Genomic DNA, 21,709 nt, shown 5'->3' with positions numbered 1-21,709 from the left:
CGATAGAGAAATTAAGCTATCGCGATAGACCTCGCCGCTCTTGTCCTCAAAAAAAAAAAAAAAAAGGTCAGCCAATCCAAATTAAGTAGCGCAGAACCGAACCAATCACAGCCGCAGCGTCACGTCGGGTGACTTGTTACGTACAGCACAAGTGCCAAGCCGCACGTGTGTTTGTTTGGGAAGCAGCCAGCGGGTAATGGAGCCAGCGCGTAATGGAGGAAATGAGTGTGCCGACTAGAAAAATCAACCGAGCGTGACCGAAGAGAAAACAGACGATAGTTCCAACGCCGGAGAGATTGTCGAACGGAAGAGCCATAGAAGTTCCGTAGTGTGAAGGTATTTCGGCTATTTCAAGTCTGACAAAAAACAGAGTAGCTGCACTGTAAATGTGCCGAAAGGAAGTCTGGAAATACAATAAACTGGTGCATGCGTCACACTGTGCGCCACGTTATTGTTTCGGTGAAATGAATTTCTACAATACTGTTAATTCTACTCTCTGCAGTGTTTAAATGCTCACATATACACACAGTTACTGTCCGTCCACACATACGACTCGGTTCTGCTTCTATGCCCCAGCTTTGTTTACTTTTTCCCACCGAGGCTTCTAGACTTCTGATTGGCCAACATTTCTGCACGGTTAGGAATCTAGCGCCACCTGCTGCTTTGGCATGTTCATAGCAGCGTTTTCCTTCATTTCAGCCTTTATGTGTGGACGGGATTATTTTTTAAAACGAAAACGGAAAATCTCCGTTTTCAAAAATACCCGTGTACGTGTGGACGTAGCCTCAGTCTCTGACTGGAAGCGCTGATTCGTCATTCGGCTTTTGTCAGACTAAAGTAACTGTTAAAACTGTTTGAAAAGCTCAGCTATACAACAAGGAGAGATTGAGAATTTCCTTTTAGTTCTCAGTTTATTTGATATTGACAAAAGTTAGTCAGTTTTGTCTGTTCTTCTGTAAAACAAACTAAGATTTATTTTTAGAATTAATATTTTGTTTCTAAGTGGAATTGACAATTTAGTCTATTTTGTTTGTTCTATTTTGAAACTTAAACACTTTAGCGGCTGCCTTTTGTGTAGTTTGCAATATTTGCCTTTATTTATCTGAAAAAGTCTCATGTTCCTTAAGTACATCTACCCTGTTGAACTTATTATGGGAAATAAATATTTAAATCAAAACAAGCTGCTGATTATTTCACATTTTACTTGTGAGCAACGGCACATTTAAATCTTACAAATATAGTTATTTGGCTTATATCGTGATAGATATCGTTATCGCCTGAAATGAAAAAAACATATCGTGATATGAAAAAATCTCATATCGCCCAGCTCTAGTGTATGTGCGTTTGTAGGTGGGTTAATTTAACCTTTTGTGTGCTCGTGGGGGGCAGTTGGTTCAGGCCCGTAGCCACCTGTATCAATACACTAAGAGATTTATTTAATATCATTTTCATCACAATCTTACTCTGCCGGCTGAAGTGCCGGCAGAGTAAGATTGTGATTAAGATTGTGATTAAGTTTAAGATTGTGATTAAGACCGGTTGAAGATTAAGATTAAGATTAAGATTAAGAAGTTAAGATTAAGATTAAGACCGGCTGAAGTGCCGGTCTTAATCAAGCACAATTTGTCTCTTCTATATCTAAACCCAGCCAAACATCAAACATTCAGCATAGTCATTCAAAACCTTATTTGTAATATTATAATCAGCAAAATCAGCGTTTTAATTACAGGCATGTATCATTGTTTGCAAATCAAAATTATAAAACTCAAAAACACACTAAACAGGAAGCAAAAATCCTCTGTGCGCCTCACAGCTCATTTGCATGTTCACACACAGTCTAAAAATAGCTCGCAGCGCTGCAGTGCGCTGTCGTCACACACAGGGTCAGACAAAACTCAGGCAAGACTCTATTATTTTATATTACAAAGACGTCTTATATTTACAACCACTGACAGGCCTGACAGATTCAGCACCTAACAAATTTCAAAAATTTTTACCATAACGGGTCTCACCGAAGAAAGATAACTTTTTTGTAATCAATTAACCAGTATCTGTTTCCTCCAGAACAGCCTATGGCCTGATTTCTAAAATCCCTAACTCAATTTAACTGTGTCCAAAAAAGCACATCACACCGTTTCCAACGGTGAGGAGACTCTAACTCCTAGCTTATTTCAGGATGCCCTGTACCCCACAGATAAGCCAAACTGAACTATCCCTGTTCGCCGACAGGTCAAAGCCGCGCGTCCACGGCCAGGAGGGAGCGTAACCTCCGGGCTATGCGCTTCTTAGAAACTTCCGGTGCCGTCCTATAATAATTTGTAACAATTTGAAACAACAGTCAACACCTTAAAACAAGAGTGTGACTAAGGCAAGTGCCTAGAGATGATCACACAGGACCACACTTATAACCAATTTGGACTTTAACCAACAACATGACCAATTCCCTACCAAACTACTTGAGCCTTTAACTCAATTCCTTGGGACTCTAACCCAGCATTTCTTTCATACTTTTTCAACTTCATTAAATACTCTTAACCGACTTTAACTGCATAACACACGCGGATCCTCATCAAAATCAAAACAGACCCTCTACCAGTAATTTCAGTGAGTAGACTTTAATTTAGTCATATCCAATTTGGCACACTTTGAAAAAATTCAACAGGTAGTGCCTTACCTTTAGATAAGCCGGCTTATGCCCACTCACGTCAGACCACTGGCTTGTGCCTGTCCGTTCGACAACCTCGGACCGTCCAAACCTTTAAATTCCACCCCAATACCACAGGACGAGCCCCCAAGATGTTATGGTTCAAAATATTGGGGATGGAGACAAGAGAAAAACCACAATAATAACACTGGTCCGGCCGGGTTGAGTCAAACGGTGATTTTAATGGTCACACACGTGGGAGATGGAAACTGAATGCAGACAGCATCAGATCTCAAAATGGTGGAGGATTACTCAAACTCTTATAGCCTCTGGTGCACCCACCTTATCATAAAAGTTTAAACATTCACATGCTTTTCTCTCACACGGCGCCTAAGCTACGACCTTGGCTCCCCGTTTATCTGCTCCTGCTGAGATGGGGCAGAAAACTCCAGCATGCTCTGTTCTCTTCTAATCAGACAAATAAGGCGATGACTTTCTGCAAACAGTATTTCTTATAACATCATAAAACAATATCATTCATCCACAATAAATCAGCAGTCTAATGTAATGCAAATCAGTTTAACGAATGCAATAGTTATCAGCTTCTTCTAATTCAGGAGAATAATGCAAACTAAAACTACATAATAATTCACAATCTTTAGTTAGGGGTATAACAGCGCATAAAATAATATTATAATCTAACAAGCGCTACAACCACTCAAAGTCCCTTAGTCAAGGTTGACCTATAGGACGTCACTGCCATCAGGGTAGAAATGTTTTATTACAGGATAAAGGATCACTAGACCCAAACCATGGCAGTAAAATCCAGTCCACAAGATTCCTTATGGATTTCACATAATGTGTCATGTTTGTAGATTAGTAAAGAGAACCCTGAGCCTGGTTCTGCTGAAGGTTTCTTCCTGTTAAAAGGGAGTTTTTCCTTCCCACTGTCATGAAAGTGCTGCTCACAGGGGGTCATATGATTGTTGGGTTTTCCTCCCTATTAGGGTCTTTAACTTACATAAACCGCCTTGGGGCGACTGTTGTGGTTTTGCACTGTATAAATAAAACTTAATTGAATATTTGTATCTGATGTCTCATCTATGAAAATCCAATGTTATGACTGTTTGTCTTTTATTTTGTGAGGATATCTGTTAACTATCTACCTTTCCAACCACAATCATGGATAATGTTAATGCACAAAAAGGGCTCTGTGGGGGGCTCGGCTGCAGCAGTGGAGCAGAGGAGGCTGGGCCCTGAGATTTCACCTTTTCTAACGTTGATGTTAATTGTGAAGGTCATGAAGGGTGAAACTGATCTAACGATTAACTGTGACACACATCCACACAGAGGGTCAGATCACGTCTTCACGTCTGTGTTTCTTTTATTCACACACACATACAACCTAGCTTGAATTACCACCTTTAAGCTGCACACCACTAAAGTTTAAGCTCGTTCCTTCTATTTCACAACTACACCTTGGTATCCAACAGCATCGCTAAATGCAAGGGTCAGTCCGACTACAAAGAAGCAGTGGGTCAACACACAAACACTCACCTTTAATTCTTTCAGTGGGATACAGTACAAACAGTCAGAGCAGCAGCAGCTCTGAGGCAGTGTAACATCAGGTAAACAAACAGTGTACTACGCAGACGAGAGTTTGGCCCGGGCAGTTTTCACTGGCAGCAGCGTGTTCCTGCTGCTCTGTTTGCACGGCTGGCGTGTTGTCCTTCAGCTGCTGCAGGTTGAAAAGCCCACAGAAGTCACAATTGTTTCTTGACTCCTTACCAGTAAACTTGTACCAGCTTTCCCAGAGCCATCTTATTTACAGAGGACGACCCCGGCTGCAAGCTAAAGAATCATTTTGTGCAACGGCAACTCATTACTACCAGCTAGGAAACAATCTTTAGAGATGCTGCAGTGAAAACGCAGTTTTCAGTTAGATGTCGCTTGACAATAGTTCCAAAGGCACATTAATCCCATTAAAAGGCACGTTACAATGTTATATACAACGTGAAGCACTGTGAGGCGACTTTATGATTTGATGCTGTATAGATAAACTCAGTTAATACTTTGGATTCTTTCATTTAAATGGAAACACAATGAGCTGTTTTTTTTCTGTGCTGTGTCCAGGTTCACTTTGAATATCAGCTGTGTTTCCATTTGAAGGGCTGAAAATATTGTTCAAATGAAGTTCGATTTGAAGACGTAAGCGGCGGTATGGACACGACAGGTGACATTACGGTAGCCGTGCTGTGCGGGGAGGACGAGGAGCTGCGTTCCATGCTGGCAGCAGGAGGACAACCTGCCCAAACTCCCCGTTTGTGTACATTAAGGACAGGGCCGAGTTTCCCCGCCTGTCTCAGTCTGCTGCCACAGTGACGACCGTCGCTTTAGGCTCTGACGTGTTTACATACAGCTTCTTTAGCACCGTAGAAATGACACATTTGTTATCTGGAGCGATGAACACAGAAAGAACTGTTTCCTCCTCATCACCCAGCTCCGCCCCCTAAAGCTAGTCTATCTTCACATTGTCTGAGTTGGAGGTTGTGACTAAACTAGTACCACAGTCAGTGATATAGTTCAGAAAGGATGCTGGGAGAAGACCTCGTACTGGTATACTTCCCACAATGATAAGGAGAGAATCATACAGTGACCATAAGTTGACCTTTGACATCAATGATTGGATAAAAGTAATCAGGTTATGTTGATGTACTGCGGCGAGCAGCGAGCTTTGTGTAGCACCAATAAAAGCGTGACCTTTGGTAACAGTGGCTGATGCTGAGGTGAGAGGTTACAGCGAAGGCTTCAGGGTCTGGGTGCCTTACAGGACTGGCAGCAGGCTTTCCTGTAGTACCAGTGGGAACACAGCTTCACCTTGAGAACCAGGGCGCAGTTGGCTGTTGCTTTGTCCTGGCAGAAGTCTGCTCCTTGTGATGCTGCAGGATAAACACACACATAACAAAGCTCCTGTTAGAAAGTCATCGTCTCACGGCGGCATCGTCTGCTCTTGGAGTTTTTATACCTGGTGCTTCTGTCGGACAGCTCTGGATTTCACAGCTCTGCTTGGTTTCTGGCTTGAGGGCAGAGTCGCAGCTGTGACCCCTCGTTACCAGCTCCTCCCCTTGGTAACACTTGACCTCTCGAACCTGGACGCCACGCCCACAGGTCTTGCTGCACTGAGTGAACAAGAGGTCAAACTTGCCAATTGTAGTTTGTTGAGGAAAGTTTGAAAAATGTGAGACGGCTGTGATTGTGTGCTGGGTGGCTGATGACAGGCGTCGCTACCTGAGACCAGGATGTGGTGAACCACTTGGAGCAGGGTCTCTGGAAGCAGGATGAGCTCATCTGCGGTTTGTTGGTTTGGTTACAGCTGCTGTCTGGAAACTCTTTGAACACTCCTCCTTCCAGGCCAGCACACACCACCTGACGCTGTTGCACGCCGCGGCCACAGGTAGCGTTACACTGAAACACAGACGCAAAACTAAAGAGTGCACGATCCTTATATAGCGTTAAAATATGATGTCTTCACTGTGCCACAGTCACCTGTTGCCACTCCTGCTCAACCCAGTGTGGAGCACAGTCTCTGTCACCGCAGGGATAGATGGCCAACGGGCGTAACGGCTGGTCACACTGCCCGTCTGACATCACAAGTCCGCCTGACGAACGGCAGGTCACAGAACGCACCATCCTGCCCTCCCCGCACTCACCTGAGCACTGACACGATGCAGAGACATTTTCATGCAAAATACATTTACACGCTGCACAAAAGCTGCTCATAACCTCCACCTCTGAAAACTACAACACTGCAAAATCGAGTCAGATTAATCTGCTGTTTATCCCACTGTAATCCACTGGTTTTCAGCCCAGTAACTGACAGCCGCCGTTCCACTGGGACCATTTCAGGAGAGGCTGAAGCAAAGAGATGGATCGACTGAAGGCCCAAAGGCTTCAAATGCTCTGTGTAGTTCTTTGTTGCTCTATATAAAACCTATTTTACCCTGTTAAACTCTTTTATCTTCGGCATTTTTCGTAGAATAATAAAAAAAACATTGCAAACTCTGTGTTTTTGTGCTAATAACGAATAATCTTAATATGCAGTTTCAAAGTGGTTCTTTGCTAAGCTGTCTGCACACTGCACACACAGCCCAGAGTTGGGCATGAAGCAGTGTTTAGTGGCTTAACAACAAAAACATTCAGGTTCAAGTAAACGAGTGAAAAAGCAGCGAGTGTCCACAGACGCTCATAAAGCCTGGAAAACTTTAAAAACGACAAGAAAATCAAAAGATAAAGACCCGAGTGACTCGAGACTGGTTTGTTACCATAGTGACGTATCTGGTGATACCTCTCACAGACACACTGTCAGGTCATCAAAATGACCAAACTTTACAGTTTCAGGCTTGGAAACAGTGATTGACAGTGTCAGTGTGTGGTGGGTACAGTAAAGGGCTGAACTCACAGGTCCCCAATCAGAAACGCTCCATCGTCTGTCACAAGGTGGGCCTTCACATTCCTGGCTCTCTATTGGCCGAGAGGTCTCGTTACATAGTTTCCTCTCCATAGAGCAACGAACCTCTCGAGTGCGGATGCCCCGAGAGCCACAGCGTGCTGAGCACTGACACACGGAGGGAGAAACGATGAATGACAGCTGGTGTGATGAAGCATGACAATATTCACGTGTCCTCCTGACGGGAGACAAAATCTCAAAAAGGTGAATCATGGAAAGTTTCTTCTTGCTTGGTAACACGTAAGAACATGTAAGAAGTTTGCAGTGAACCAACATTAAACGAGAACTGGTTGTTATGAAAGTTAGACGCTGCTGTAGCACAAACCTCCGACCACTCCGACACCTCCCACTGGGGTCCGCAGCTTTGGCCGTGGCACACCTTCCTATTGGCTGGTTTGTGGAGATCATGTGACAGACAGAGCGAATCGTAGACAGAGGAGTCGAACCCAAGAGACAGCATCTTCCAGCAACGCACGATACGATACTGCACGCCCTCGCCACACGTCCGAGAGCACGCGCTCCAACCACTCGTCTCCCATCTGAGAACAAAGTGGAGTAGTTATCACAGGTCCGTAAAACATCTCCACACATGTAATGAATCACTCTCCTGGATTTGTGCTGGACTTCTGTTTAATTCCCTGGTGGGGCATCCATCCACGGTGGTGACCCCGTGTGATGCATTATGCAGACGGCTTCAGGTGTAACCCAAACTATGGCAGTAAATCAAAGCTATCCCCAAATATTCACTCTTACAGTCCTGGAATCATTTCCAACGTTTGTCAAAAACATTCAACTACAGTGGAACCCCGACTTACGAAGACCCCATTTAACGAGAAATTCAAGTTACGAAGGCACTTAACGGCAATATTTCTGCCCGTGTTGAGGCAAAATGCCCGTGTAACGAAATCCGCTGGCTCTGATTGGCTGAGCCCAGAATGCCTACAATGCCCACGATGCCTTCCGAATCATGTGACAACCCCCTTGGCTTTCGTACTTGCGCTTCGCTGTTCCACTTGAACGACGTATTGTTGTTGCCGTTAGCAACTAGCCTATAGCCTACCGTTCACTCAAAAGGCGCGATGGCTGCTTCGACTTACGAAAGACCCTCGGGAACGAATTAATTTCGTAAGTCGGGGTTCCACTGTATATGCATACGATAACATTTTTAACTAAAATATTTATAATAATATTATAAATAGGCAGTAAAACATGAGGTCTGATAAATCAGCTCCAGATTATTGAGAATAAAAAGAAATCCACAGATATTTAGCAGCTAATGCAGTAACACAATTAGGCCAGATGTTTGTAGGAAATCTGGGTGATGCTGTAAATTTATAGATACAGTTATACAGTGGGGCAAAAAAGTATTTAGCCAGCCACCGATTGTGCAAGTTCCCCCACCTAAAATGATGACAGAGGTCAGTAATTTGCACCAGAGGTACACTTCAACTGTGAGAGACAGAATGTGAAAAAAAAAATCCATGAATCCACATGGTAGGATTTGTAAAGAATTTATTCGTAAATCAGGGTGGAAAATAAGTATTTGGTCAATAACAAAAATACAACTCAATACTTTGTAACATAACCTTTGTTGGCAATAACAGAGGTCAAACGTTTACTATAGGTCTTTACCAGGTTTGCACACACAGTAGCTGGTATTTTGGCCCATTCCTCCATGCAGATCTTCTCGAGAGCAGTGATGTTTTGGGGCTGTTGCCGAGCAACACGGACTTTCAACTCCCGCCACAGATTTTCTATGGGGTTGAGGTCTGGAGACTGGCTAGGCCACTCCAGGACTTTCAAATGCTTCTTACGGAGCCACTCCTTTGTTGCCCGGGCGGTGTGTTTTGGATCATTGTCATGTTGGAAGACCCAGCCTCGTTTCATCTTCAAAGTTCTCACTGATGGAAGGAGGTTTTGGCTCAAAATCTCACGATACATGGCCCCATTCATTCTGTCCTTAACACGGATCAGTCGTCCTGTCCCCTTGGCAGAAAAACAGCCCCATAGCATGATGTTTCCACTCCCATGCTTCACAGTAGGTATGGTGTTCTTGGGATGCAACTCAGTATTCTTCTTCCTCCAAACATGACGAGTTGAGTTTATACCAAAAAGTTCTACTTTGGTTTCATCTGACCACATGACATTCTCCCAATCCTCTGCTGTATCATCCATGTGCTCTCTGGCAAACTTCAGACGGGCCTGGACATGCACTGGCTTCAGCAGCTGAACACGTCTGGCACTGCGGGATTTGATTCCCTGCCGTTGTAGTGTGTTACTGATGGTGACCTTTGTTACTTTGGTCCCAGCTCTCTGCAGGTCATTCACCAGGTCCCCCCGTGTGGTTCTGGGATCTTTGCTCACCGTTCTCATGATCATTTTGACCCCACGGGATGAGATCTTGCGTGGAGCCCCAGATCGAGGGAGATTATCAGTGGTCTTGTATGTCTTCCATTTTCAAATCAAATCAAATCAAATCACTTTTATTGTCACATCACATGTGCAGGCACACTGGCACAGCACATGCGAGTGAAATTCTTGTGTGCGAGCCCCACAAGCAACAGAGATGTGCAAACACAACAACACAAACGAGCAAAATACAAGAATGGCCAACCTGAAACTAATAAATATATGTACAATATATAATAGTATATGCATTTCTGGATGTGTATACTAAATATTTTCCTACGTGTGTGTGTGTGTGTGTGTGTGTGTGTGTGTGTGTGTGTGTGTGTGTGTGTGTGTGTGTGTGTGTGTGTACACATTTTTACAAATTAAATAGAGTAAACAATAAATAAAATATATAAAATAAAATATACAGAGTGAGACATGTGCAAAACAGTGGCGTTACTGTACAGTATGGAGTGCATAATGTTGAAGTTCCAGTAGTGAAGCTGAGGTGTCTATGACGTGTTCAGCAGTCTGATGGCCTGGTGGAAGAAGCTGTCTCTCAGTCTGCTGGTTCGGGACCGGATGCTGCAGAACCTCCTTCCTGATGGAAGCAGTCTGAACAGTTTATGGCTGGGGTGACTGGAGTCCTTGATGATCCTCCCCGCTTTCCTCAGGCAGCGCTTCCTGTAGATGTCTTGGAGGGAGGGAAGCTCACCTCCAATTATCCGTTCAGAGCACCGCACTACTCTCTGGAGAGCTTTGCAGTTGTAGGCGGTGCTGTTGCCATACCAGGTGGTGATGCATCCAGTGAGGATGCTCTCAATGGCACAGTGATAGAAGGTCCTGAGGATGCGGGGGCTCATGCCGAATCTTTTCAGTCTCCTGAGAAAGAAGAGGCGCTGCTGCGCCTTCTTCACTGTTTTGTTTGTGTGTACTGACCACGTAAGATCCTCAGCCAGATGTACACCAAGGAACCGGAAGCTGCTCACTCTCTCCACAGCAGCGCCGTTGATGGTGATGGGGGTGTGTACTTCTCTGCACCTCCGGAAGTCCACTATCAACTCCTTTGTCTTTGCGACGTTGAGGGTGAGATGGTTGTCTTGACACCAGTGGGTCAGGGCGCTGACCTCCTCCCTGTAAGCCGTCTCATCACCGTTGGTGATAAGACCCACCACTGTAGTGTCGTCCGCAAACTTCACAATGATGTTGGAGTTGTTAGTGGCTAGTCGTAGGTGTAGAGTGAGTACAGGAGAGGGCTCAGTACACACCCCTGTGGAGCACCAGTGTTCAGTGTGATGGGGGATGAGGTGATGCTGCCCAGTCTGACCACCTGGCGTCTGTCAGACAGGAAGCTAAGGATCCAGCTGCAGAGGGAGCTGCTCAGTCCTAGATCCTGCAGTTTCCTGTCCAGCTTCGAGGGAACGATGGTATTGAATGCTGAGCTGTAATCTACAAACAGCATCCTCACATACGTGTCTCTCTTCTCCAGGTGTGACAGGGCAGTGTGTAGTGTCAGGGCTATGGCATCATCAGTGGACCTGTTGTGGCGGTATGCAAACTGTAGAGGGTCCAGTGAGTCGGGTAGTGCAGAGCAGATGAAGTCCCTGACCAGCTTCTCGAAGCATTTGCTTACGATGGGGGTCAGGGCTACAGGTCGCCAGTCGTTCAATGAGGAGATGGTGGAGGATTTGGGTACAGGGACGATGGTGGCCATTTTGAAGCAGGCTGGGACTACAGACAGAGAGAGGGAAAGGTTGAAGATGTGTGTGAACACTCCAGCCAGCTGAGCCGCGCATGACTTGAGGACGCGGCCGGGAATCCCGTCCGGACCAGTAGCTTTGCGTGCGTTCACCTTCCTGAAGCACTTCCGCACATCCTCCTCAGACACAGTGTGCGCACTGACGTCATCCGCGGTGCGCACACTGTCCGGTCTCATGGTGTTCGCTGTGTCGAATCTAGCGTAGAATACGTTTAGATCCTCACACAGAGAGGCCGTGGTCTGCGGTGTGCTGGTTTTCCCTCTAAAGTCTGTGATCGTGTTTAGTCCCTGCCACATACTCCGAGGGTTGTCAAACTGTTGCTCCACCCTGTCCCTGTACTCACGTTTGGCTGCTTTGATCGTCTTCTGGAGTTGGTAATGTGCGTGTTTGTAGTCCGATGTGTTCGCGGAGGCAAAGGCGGTGTTCCGTGCCGCCAGTGCCGCGCGAACATCTCCGTTAATCCAGGGTTTTTGATTTGGGAAGGATTTAACTGTTCTGGATGGGACGACATCTTCCACGCATTTCCTGATAAATCCGCAGACTGAGTCTGTGTATTCATCAATGTCTCTGGCGGCCACGTGAAACATTTCCCAGTCCGCGTGATCAAAACAGTCCCGCAGCGCAGACTCCGATTGGTCCGTCCAACAGTGCACCGCCCTCCGGGTTGGAGCTTCCTGTTTCAGCTTCTGCCTGTAGGCGGGCAGGAGCAGGATGGAGCAGTGATCTGATTGGCCGAATGGGGCGCGGGGGAGGGCTTTGTACGCATCCCGGAAAGAGGTGTAACAGTGGTCGAGTAGCCGGTTTCCACGTGTGTTAAAAAGGATGTGTTGATGGAGTTTTGGTGAGACTTTCTTCAGGTTTCCCTTATTAAAGTCTCCGGCTGTGATAAACGCTGCCTCTGGGTGTGCGGTTTCCTCGCTGCTGATCGCGCTGTACAGTTCCCTGAGTGCACGGTCAGTGTCGGCTTGTGGGGGAATGTAAACAGCCGTAATAATCACTGCTGTAAATTCCCTCGGTAGCCAGAATGGCCGGCACTTAATCATCAGGTACTCCAGGTCCGGTGAGCAGAAGGATTTGACCGGGTGCACGTTCGCATAATCACACCAGCTGTTGTTGATCATGAAACACACACCACCGCCTCTGCTTTTCCCAGTAAGATCCTGTGACCTGTCCGCGCGGTGCACAGAGAACCCCGGCAGTTGTATTGCGGAGTCCGGTACTTTGTCCGATAGCCAGGTTTCTGTGAGGCAGATCACGCAGCAGTCCCGCATCTCTCGCTGGAATGAGATCCGTGCCCGAAGCTCGCATAGCTTGTTCTCCAGAGACTGCACATTAGCCAGTAATAAACTGGGTAACGGTGGTCTGTAAGTGCGCGTCTCAGGTGAGATGAATGGGGGGTCTGCAAACGGAGCGTCCGTGTTGCAAAACTTGAACTCCGGAAAGTTATAAGAAAGACCGTCTTTTATGTCCAGTAAGGTTTGTCGGTCGTACACAAGGAGACAAGTGCTGCTCGTGAAAAAATAAAGGAAAAGTAAAATTAAACACAGAAGAAAGCCGTTGCTTGGGGGAGCTCGCGATGAGGCTGCCATACTCGGCGCCATCTTGTCTCATCATTTTCTGATGATTGCTCCCACAGTTGATTTTTTCACACCAAGCTGCTTGCCTATTGTAGATTCACTCTTCCCAGTCTGGTGCAGGTCTACAATACTTTTCCTGGTGTCCTTCGAAAGCTCTTTGGTCTTGGCCATGGCGGAGTTTGGAGTCTGACTGTTTGAGGCTGTGGACAGGTGTCTTTTATACAGATGATGAGTTCAAACAGGTGCCATTCATACAGGTAACGAGTGGGGGACAGAAAAGCTTCTTACAGAAGACGTTACAGGTCTGTGAGAGCCAGAGATTTTCCATGTTTGAGGTGACCAAATACTTATTTTCCACCCTGATTTACCAATAAATTCTTTACAAATCCTACCATGTGGATTCATGGATTTTTTTTTTCACATTCTGTCTCTCACAGTTGAAGTGTACCTCTGGTGCAAATTACTGACCTCTGTCATCATTTTAAGTGGGGGAACTTGCACAATCGGTGGCTGACTAAATACTTTTTTGCCCCACTGTAGATGCAAAGGTCAGTTTTTAACAGTTTATTTATTGATTTATTTGATAAAAATGGCACGTTTGGTTCGTCCCAGTGTGAACTCCAAGTCTCCAGGTCCTAAAAGTAGCATCTGACTTCAGAGTATGTCAGCATCATCTGAAATCAGGCATAGTGTTAGTTCAGCCATGACATGGAGATCCATCCCTGCAGATCTCAGAGTCAGCCAGCATCAGTACTGTTCACCTGGGAAACGTGTGCTACGATCAAAGCTGCTTCTAACCCTGCTCCACCTCAGAGGTCCTGACTGAACATGATTGGTTTCTCCAGTTAACCAGCATTTCCATTCACACATAAAACTGTGTTAAACGTGGTGTGGATTTTGCAGTGAGTCTGAGGTGAAACAGTACCGTGGAGGACATTGCTTTCCAATGCAGAACTCTTGTGTGGGCTCCGGTCGGGTCAGAGAGTCACAATAACGGTCGTCAACTTCAGTGCCATCATACCGGACGCACAGGGCATATGTGCTGGTGATACCTGGGAACACAGTACATCTCAGAACTTCTCTCCTCTGAGCACTTTTACAACTTGCCTCGTGCACCCATTCATTTATGATTTTTCTATGGTTCTTCTGTGTAAGTGCTAATTATCTAATATTCACACACATTCATGCAAGACCCTGCTCCACCTGCTGAGCTACAGCCACCCCACCACACAGTGCTCACAGAGATGAACATCCTCCATGTCCTGGTCAAAAATGACTCCAAGGTTCCTCACAGCGTTACTGGAGGCCAAGGTAATGCCATCCAGAGTAAGAATCTGCTTAGATACCATATTTCTAAGCTTTTCAGGGCCGAGTACAATAACCTCAGTTTGATCTGAATTAAGAAGCAGAAAGTTAGCGGCCATCCAGGTCTTTATGTCTTTAAGACATTCCTGCAGTTTAACTCATTGGTGTGTGTTATCTGGCTTCATGGACAGATGGTGTTCAGAGCCATTTTTAGATTGCTCTGGTAGTTCTGTGCTGCTCTCCTGCTCTGTGCATCGTATGATTTCACCACAGACTGCAACACTACACAAAGCAGACATCAGCTCTTCTTTCAAGCTCACCTAAACAGGTCGATCACGTTTAGGCTGGGTCTCAGTTTGCAGCAGTCTCCCAGCACAAAGCCAGAGCATCACTGTGAGCCATTTTTACCATCACATTGTACTCTCCATCCTGAGTGCAGCTGTGACTGACACGATTATGTGGCAACACTGAAAATGCAGGTTTTTGGCCCCCCGGCCTGTTCACACCATTTCAGCCTGATTCAGTCAGGAAGAGCACGAAGCGTCAAACACAATGAAACGTTTCCACTGCAACTGTTGTTGACAAATTCACTTCTTCAGTATGGATTATTAAACAAGGAGTGTTAGTCAAAATCATATTTTTAGTTACAAAGTTACAACATAATACGGTTTGTCCAGTGTCAGAGCAGTACTGTAACATCGCATCACCAAGTCTAGACCTGCATCAGGAGTTCATCAGTCCCTCAGGGATAGCGAGTACAGTGTCACTATGATCACCTTCAGTTAAATGTAGAACAATCACTTTTACACTGTGCTTGAATCTGTGCTGATTTGCAGCAGCAGCCAATCACACAAATATCTGGTTTGGCTCTAACAGTATCAGGTGACAGCTTTGTGTTTACCTGTTGTACAGGTGGAACTGCATGGAGCATAAGCAGACACCTTCCAGCTATACAGGTCTCCCAGACTAATATGTGGCTCCACATCAAAGTTGTTGCTAGAAGGAAGCAGAAACACAGACAGGAGGCAGATTCATGAAACCCACCAATGTCACAATGACTTCACTGAACCTGAGGATCACGTGTTAAAGCCCAGACCAGTCTGCACACATCTGAACCCAGTGTGGTGATGAGATGAAGGACTGTATGTGAAGCAGTTCTTGTTATGATTACAGTACAAATGCAGAATAAGCTCTGAGGATCATGAGATGCTTCATCGTACCTCTCCGTGTCGGCTGCCTGGACCTCTGACACCTGCTGCAGCTCTACCAGGATGGCGGTGTGAGGACCACTGACTGTTTCTGAGGCCACAGAGTCCATGACTGTGACAACGTCCCTGTGCATTTGTGAGCTTGTGTCTGTGTCTGCAGCAGCAACTGACTGCTGCTCAGTGGGTGTGTGTGTGGCTGAGTGAGTGTTTGTCTCCTCCAGCAGCAGGTGGGGAGCATCTTCTGCTGCAGGATGAACCCTCTGATCACCTGTGAACAACAAATGATTTTTAAAATTACTTTCAAGGTTAAGGTTTCATTTTTTATTTGCTAATCTTCATATTATTAGGTGTCTTTTTCATAACTTGTATATAATCAAAGTCAAACTCTACAGTCCTGTTCTTGCGCTTTCCCTCACTTCCTTACAATTTGCTAGAAAAATGGGAAACGGCTACAGGGACAGCAAAAGACTGGGAAAGTTGGTGAACAGGTTAGTGGGAAACAGGTGTTTGTCATGAGCATCCCCAAACGGCTCAGTCGTTTTAAAGGATGGGGCGAGGTTCACCACTTTGTGAACATCTGTGTTGTGTTACACAACATCCCAACTTCACTGGAACTGTGGTTGTAGTATATTGGCCCAACACTGGTGCGTGAGTCCAGTGAGCTTTGGTGTGACCACAGGTCTTATTCACACCCTGAACTCTGAAGTTCAAGCAGCCTTCAGGAGGAGTTCTCCAGGTTCCTTTATTGGCAGTAGAAGCATCTCTGTTCAGGATCATTGTCTGAAAAATGAAGCTGCTCCCAGTCACACACATAGCTGATCAACATCAGACTGTATTATTCCGCGTTCACACCCTGTATTGTCCAAAGTATTCACTCACCCACCCATACTTGTATAAAGCACTTTGAGTGCTCAGATAGAGTAGAAGAGCGCTATATATGAACCAGTCCATTTACCAAATATTCTTCCAAACCAACTTCCTTCCAAGCCAAAGACTAGAACATATTGATGAAGGATATCATGTTTTTGGCTTCACCTGCACAACAGCTGTCGTTCCAAGGCAGGTCTCCCCACCAGGATCTGTTTCCCTGCGTCGGGAGCAGCGCTGGGCTCTCCAAATCACGGACAAACAGGATCCCACATTCTTGATTTTTAGTTCACAAACACTTCTTAAAACGACTAACTACTCCTGAAACTTTGGAGGTTTTAGCTCTTTATACAGTAAAGTTACAGGAGGATAAAAATAATTACCAAGCAAAATGTTTGTTAAAATAATCCTGTCTGTTACCACGTGAGAACAATAAATATAAATTTTCTGGTGTAACCCTCAAACTGAATGGTAATGTAACAACACTCGCTCCTTCCACGTCTAATATCTGTAACGGAGGCGGAATAACTGGATCCTCGCTCCGTGCCCAGTGAATGCTTGCCACGCAGGGGGAAGACGTTTGGTCAGTGACACCGACACAGTTTGTTCCCCCGGTTCAAATCACGGACAAACAGTATCCCACAGTCGTTCATGTTTTAAACACTCTGCACAGACATTTTTTTGAAAAATGTTGAATATTATTACACAGTAAAAACCTAAAAAACAACACAAAACAACTATACGTAAAATAATTAAAGATGGTTTGTTTTTCTTTTTTTAAAAGGAGGTAGCGGTTTATTTAATTGCAACCTGTAACCTTTTATTTCTTTCATTGTTTACAATTTATAAACTGCAGTGGAGTTTGAAACAAAATATGGGCGTGTGTGCACGTGTGTGTGTGGGCGGGGTTCTTGTAAGACAACGGGGGCCTAGCAAAGCAAGTTTGGGAACCACCGCCTTACTGTACACAAGGAAGATGTCTGAAGTGAAAACATTTGGGAAACAACTGGATTTGTCTTTTCTACCTGGGAAGGTGAGCATTAGCGTGTTGTCATCTTCAGCCGAGTGCTCGTTGGAAGAGTTGGAAGAGCTTTCTTCATGACCAGAGAAAAGAAAGACAGTGGCAGAAATCATGTGGTTAGAAAGCACCAATATCACGGAAGATTAAAGGATCACTAAAGCTGTTGTTGTCTCCTGATTGAACCTCTGGCACGACTCAGAACATCTTTAATAATACAAGTAAGATGAAACTTACTGTAGCCAGATGGTGCTGGAGGTCCCTGTTCCTCCACATCATTGTGACTAAACACACGAGTGATGACGTCAGCTGGTCTGTAGACCATAATGTCCACTGGTGCTGGTCTGGCGGTCTGGATCTCCCACACCACTTCCTCCTCCTCTTCTTCCTGCAGCTGGACATCTGGGTGGTCGTGCAGGTCGTGATGGACAGATGCTGACCCTCTGCTGTGGTTCATCGAGATACTCTGATCCCCTCTGACATCCACGTTTACGTCATTATAGGTGAGGTTAAGATTGGAGTGGCGTGAGGCCGCGGCAGCTGCTTGAGACTTGAGTGGGATGGTATACTCGTAGGTGATGTGGGGGAGTTTCCCATTCAAGTTGTAGTACTGAAATGACATGCAGCCTTGTTACAGTCAAACTAACAAACACGTGTGTGTGTGTGTGTGTGTGTGTGTGTGTGTGTTCCTGTACTACCATAACATTAAGACCCTGCAGAGTGGGTCCCTGGGCAATGATGTATTCCAACCCATCAGACAACACGACGCTTGGACGTCGGTACTTGAACACTGTTCCTGCCACGTGGAAATTCTGAGGATTGTCAAACACAGTGTTCCCATTGAAGAAGAAATATCCTGCTTCATCTGACAGAGCTAGAAAGAAGGGAAAACGTCAGGTAGGAGGGCTAAAAAGTCCTTTTCAAATGTCAGAGCTTCAGTGTGTACATGTGTGTCTTTGTAAATCCAGGCCAATGGTACTGAGCATGTACCAAAACGGGACAGTGTTTTCCTACATGTTGTCCCCGAGCCAAGGGGCCAAACCTACAGCGGGTAGAAGCACTGAGCAAAGGTTGTGCTGGTGCAACCACAATAAGCAGCACCACACTGGCACACAATATCATTCAGATTGTCTACATTCCCATCTAGGCCGTGGTAGTCTAAGGGCTTGAGGAGATGGGACTTGTTTGTTAGTTGTTGAAGAGCTCTCATCTGAAACGCATGTTTCTAACAGCTGACGGGGCTCCCTGACCACATATATCTCACATCTACCTTCAAAGTGACAACTGTGCTCTACTGAGAGACGCACACGAGACAACCTAGCACTATTTTATTATCAGGCGCTTAAAGATTCAAGTCACATATCTGTGGACTTAAATCTCGCTGAACACAGAGCAGTGAAGTACAACTCATAATTCAAAGCATATATTAGACACATGGAAACAGGAAGTACTTGTGATTGGCTGTTGATGAGGAGATGCTGTGTCCTTTGTGAAAAAAAACTCTGCCTACTCTGCAGTTGTTCCCAGACACGTTTTATTTCCACGCTGATGTCAGCTTTAACTGACACAGTAAAATCCCAACTGGGATGTTGGTGACGAACACATGACAAACTGATGGGAGCCACTTGAGGCCAGGGACGTCCCATCAGTTGGTAGGACTGAAGACGCCTTTCAGATGAGACGTGAATGACTTTAGGAACCTAGATAGGTGGTTCAGATCTGCATGTTCTTACTCTCAAATACCTCGAGACAGGAGGCAAATTCACAGAACCCAAAAAAGACGGTCCTGGTGTCAAACTGGACTTCTTTAACTTAAAACTAGTGAAAATGACCAAGTCTTAGCTGGAGACTAAAACGCTCATCACCACTGAAATGTGATGACATTTGCTTCCTGTGCAGGTCTGGGATCTGTAGTGAAATTACAGAATGAACAGCTGAGTGTTGGAAGCCATGCAGAATGCACCTCAACACAGAGTCATCATTTTCTAACATAGCAGTACCCAGAGTTTAGCTACTAATCCTGTTCTCTTCCTTTAAAAAGTTACTTAGGAGTTGGATTAGTTTGCTTACTGTAATACACTAATCATATATATTTCAAACAGGTTTGAAATCCTCCCGACCAAGCGATTGATGATCGGGAGCTGGTCGTGAGGTGTTAATCGCGTCTCGTTGTGCACTGCGGTCAAGTGAGCCCTCACTTACGAAGTCACAGTCAAGCTAGCCGCACCGCCAGCCGCACCGAAAATGTGGTTGCACTACTCTTACGTATATTACGGTATGGGTGAAGCCCGGCTTAGAAACGCAGTCTATTGTGTCCTGACACTATTTTACTTCACAATCCACTCCCAGTTTTAGTGTATCTCCACTTTTCCCCTGTGATCCACAGCCCAAATTACTGTATGATTCAGAGAAAATTAACAATAAAATTTACCCAATTTACTCTACTGTACTTTTAATCTCCTCATCTTTAACCTCAGATTACAGAAAAACTATAAGAGGTGACGCAGATATTTCACTGGATTATGACTCTGGGTGACCCCCACTCTTCACCCTGTCATCCACAGCCAAAATTACTGTACGGTTTTTGAGAAAATTGATAGTAAAATCTTCCCATTTTGCTTTACTGTACTCTACATATTCTCATCTTTAACCTCAGATTACAGGAAAACTGTAAAAGGTGACGCAGATATTTCACTGGATTCTGAATCTAGGTTGTCGCCACTCTGCACCCTGTGATCCACAGCCAAAATTACTGTACGGTTTTTGAGAAAATTGATAGTAAACTTTGCACAATTTACTCTACTGTACTCTATATAGCCTCATCTTTGAGCTCAGATTACAGAAAAACTATAAGAGGTGACGCAGATATTTCACTGGATTATGGCTCTGGGTGACCCCCACTCTGCACCCTGTCATCCACAGCCAATATTACTGTACGGTTTTTGAGAAAATTGATAGTAAAATCTTCCCATTTTGCTTTACTGTACTCTACATATTGACATCTTTGAGCTCAGATTACAGGAAAACTGTAAGAGGTGACGCAGATATTTCACTGGATTATGACTCTAGGTTGTCGCCACTCTTCACCCTGTGATCCACAGCAAGAATTACTGTACGGTTTTTGAGAAAATTGATAGTAAACTTTGCACAATTTACTCTACTGTACTCTATATATTCTCATCTTTGAGCTCAGATTACAGAAAAACTATAAGAGGTGACGCAGATATTTCACTGGATTATGACTCTGGGTGACCCCCACTCTGCACCCTGTCATCCACAGCCAAATATACTGTACGGTTTCTGAGATTGCTGTGTTGACAGAGTATGATAAAGGCTAAGAAAATATACTGCCTAAAATAATATCAAATTTATACAACAAATTACAAAATTGCCACATCTGCTGTTATTGCCATGTGTTAGGGCATTTTTCAGTCATAGAAAATACATATCATTGAAATATCATCAGTAAAAGAAATACTCCCACTATGTAAGACATGTTTTTAAATTCAGTTAATAAATATTGTATCAAGTCCATACAGATGTTTAAAGACATAATGCAAAGCATGTTTGTTTCTTATTGCTTACAAATGTGTTTGCCTTTAACATAATTTACATTTCATTTATACATTTTCACAGACGAAACAATAAAAGAGGTTTCCTGAACTGTTCTTCATGGCCCAAATTTTGAATCCTTTTGAGAGTGATGCATTATCCAAGAAAGTGGGAAATTTGTTCATTGATCTCTGACCCTCGCTGACTATGACGCCTCCTAATTCTGCTTCCAGCCTTGCTGATTAATTTGTTCTTCCTTTTGGCATCCCTGTCACTGATGCTGTCACCAGTTGTACACAACATCTGTTTGTCCACCAGTCTAATCCGTAATTCAGGTGAACCCAGAATTACATGTATCTTTGTAATGTTTCAAAAAATATACACTATATGTTGATGGGCATTGTCACACTTTTCTTTCCTTTATAAGTAAGAATCTCTATGGTTTTAATGACAATTCATATACAGATTGTGGAGGACATTTAATTCAACATTCAAAAAAGTTCCTCATCAGCAGACTATAGTACAATTTCAGCCCACCGTTAATAAACCCATCCAATGCAGGGTTATCAGAGAAATTATGCAAATGTTATGTTTTCATGTACTGGTAATCTATTTATCATTTATCATGATTCCTGCTCTGATGATTACTTTCTTCTACTTCTGTAATTTTAATAGTTAAAGGATGTTGAACATTAAGCTCCAAACAGGATGAATGAGGAAGACCACAGAGGAGAATCGTGGATGTAGTAAAAGAATACATGCAGCTGTTTTTTTTTTCATGGTGGAGGAGCAACTTCTGATACTATCTTAAAGAAAAAACACATCAAATTGAAGAGTAGAAATAATGACAACAATATGTCTGCATTTTTTTTTATTAATT

At 44.5% G+C, this 21,709-nt stretch overlaps 1 protein-coding gene across 8 annotated transcripts in view; it reads right to left on the bottom strand.

The window, feature by feature from the left end:
- The window catches only part of LOC308412589 (ADAMTS-like protein 2), a 64,785-nt gene that overhangs the window by 10,444 nt on the left and 32,632 nt on the right, over positions 1–21,709 (bottom strand). For 5 of the 8 annotated variants that reach the window (XM_080907060.1, XM_080907062.1, XM_080907063.1 and 2 more), the window contains 12 exons: positions 17,976–18,151; positions 17,515–17,887; positions 17,285–17,353; positions 15,405–15,660; positions 15,086–15,180; positions 13,805–13,931; positions 7,477–7,690; positions 7,104–7,259; positions 6,191–6,361; positions 5,933–6,109; positions 5,670–5,823; positions 4,176–5,583 (listed from right to left, as the gene is read on the bottom strand). In XM_080907060.1, the coding sequence (XP_080763186.1) occupies positions 5,453–5,583; positions 5,670–5,823; positions 5,933–6,109; positions 6,191–6,361; positions 7,104–7,259; positions 7,477–7,690; positions 13,805–13,931; positions 15,086–15,180; positions 15,405–15,660; positions 17,285–17,353; positions 17,515–17,887; positions 17,976–18,151 (2,099 nt within the window). In that variant the 3' untranslated portion in view covers positions 4,176–5,452. Of the gene's footprint in view, positions 1–4,175; positions 5,584–5,669; positions 5,824–5,932; positions 6,110–6,190; positions 6,362–7,103; positions 7,330–7,476; positions 7,691–13,804; positions 13,932–15,085; positions 15,181–15,404; positions 15,661–17,284; positions 17,354–17,514; positions 17,888–17,975; positions 18,152–21,709 lie in introns of those variants that run through there. The other 3 variants (XM_080907061.1, XM_080907066.1, XM_080907064.1) reach the window with 3 other exon arrangements.

Source organism: Rhamphochromis sp. 'chilingali' (assembly GCF_963969265.1).
Source record: "Rhamphochromis sp. 'chilingali' genome assembly, chromosome: 16".
Classification (NCBI taxonomy): domain Eukaryota; kingdom Metazoa; phylum Chordata; class Actinopteri; order Cichliformes; family Cichlidae; genus Rhamphochromis; species Rhamphochromis sp. 'chilingali'.
Note: the sequence above shows the minus strand (reverse complement) of the source record. Positions and strands in the feature narration are given on the sequence as shown.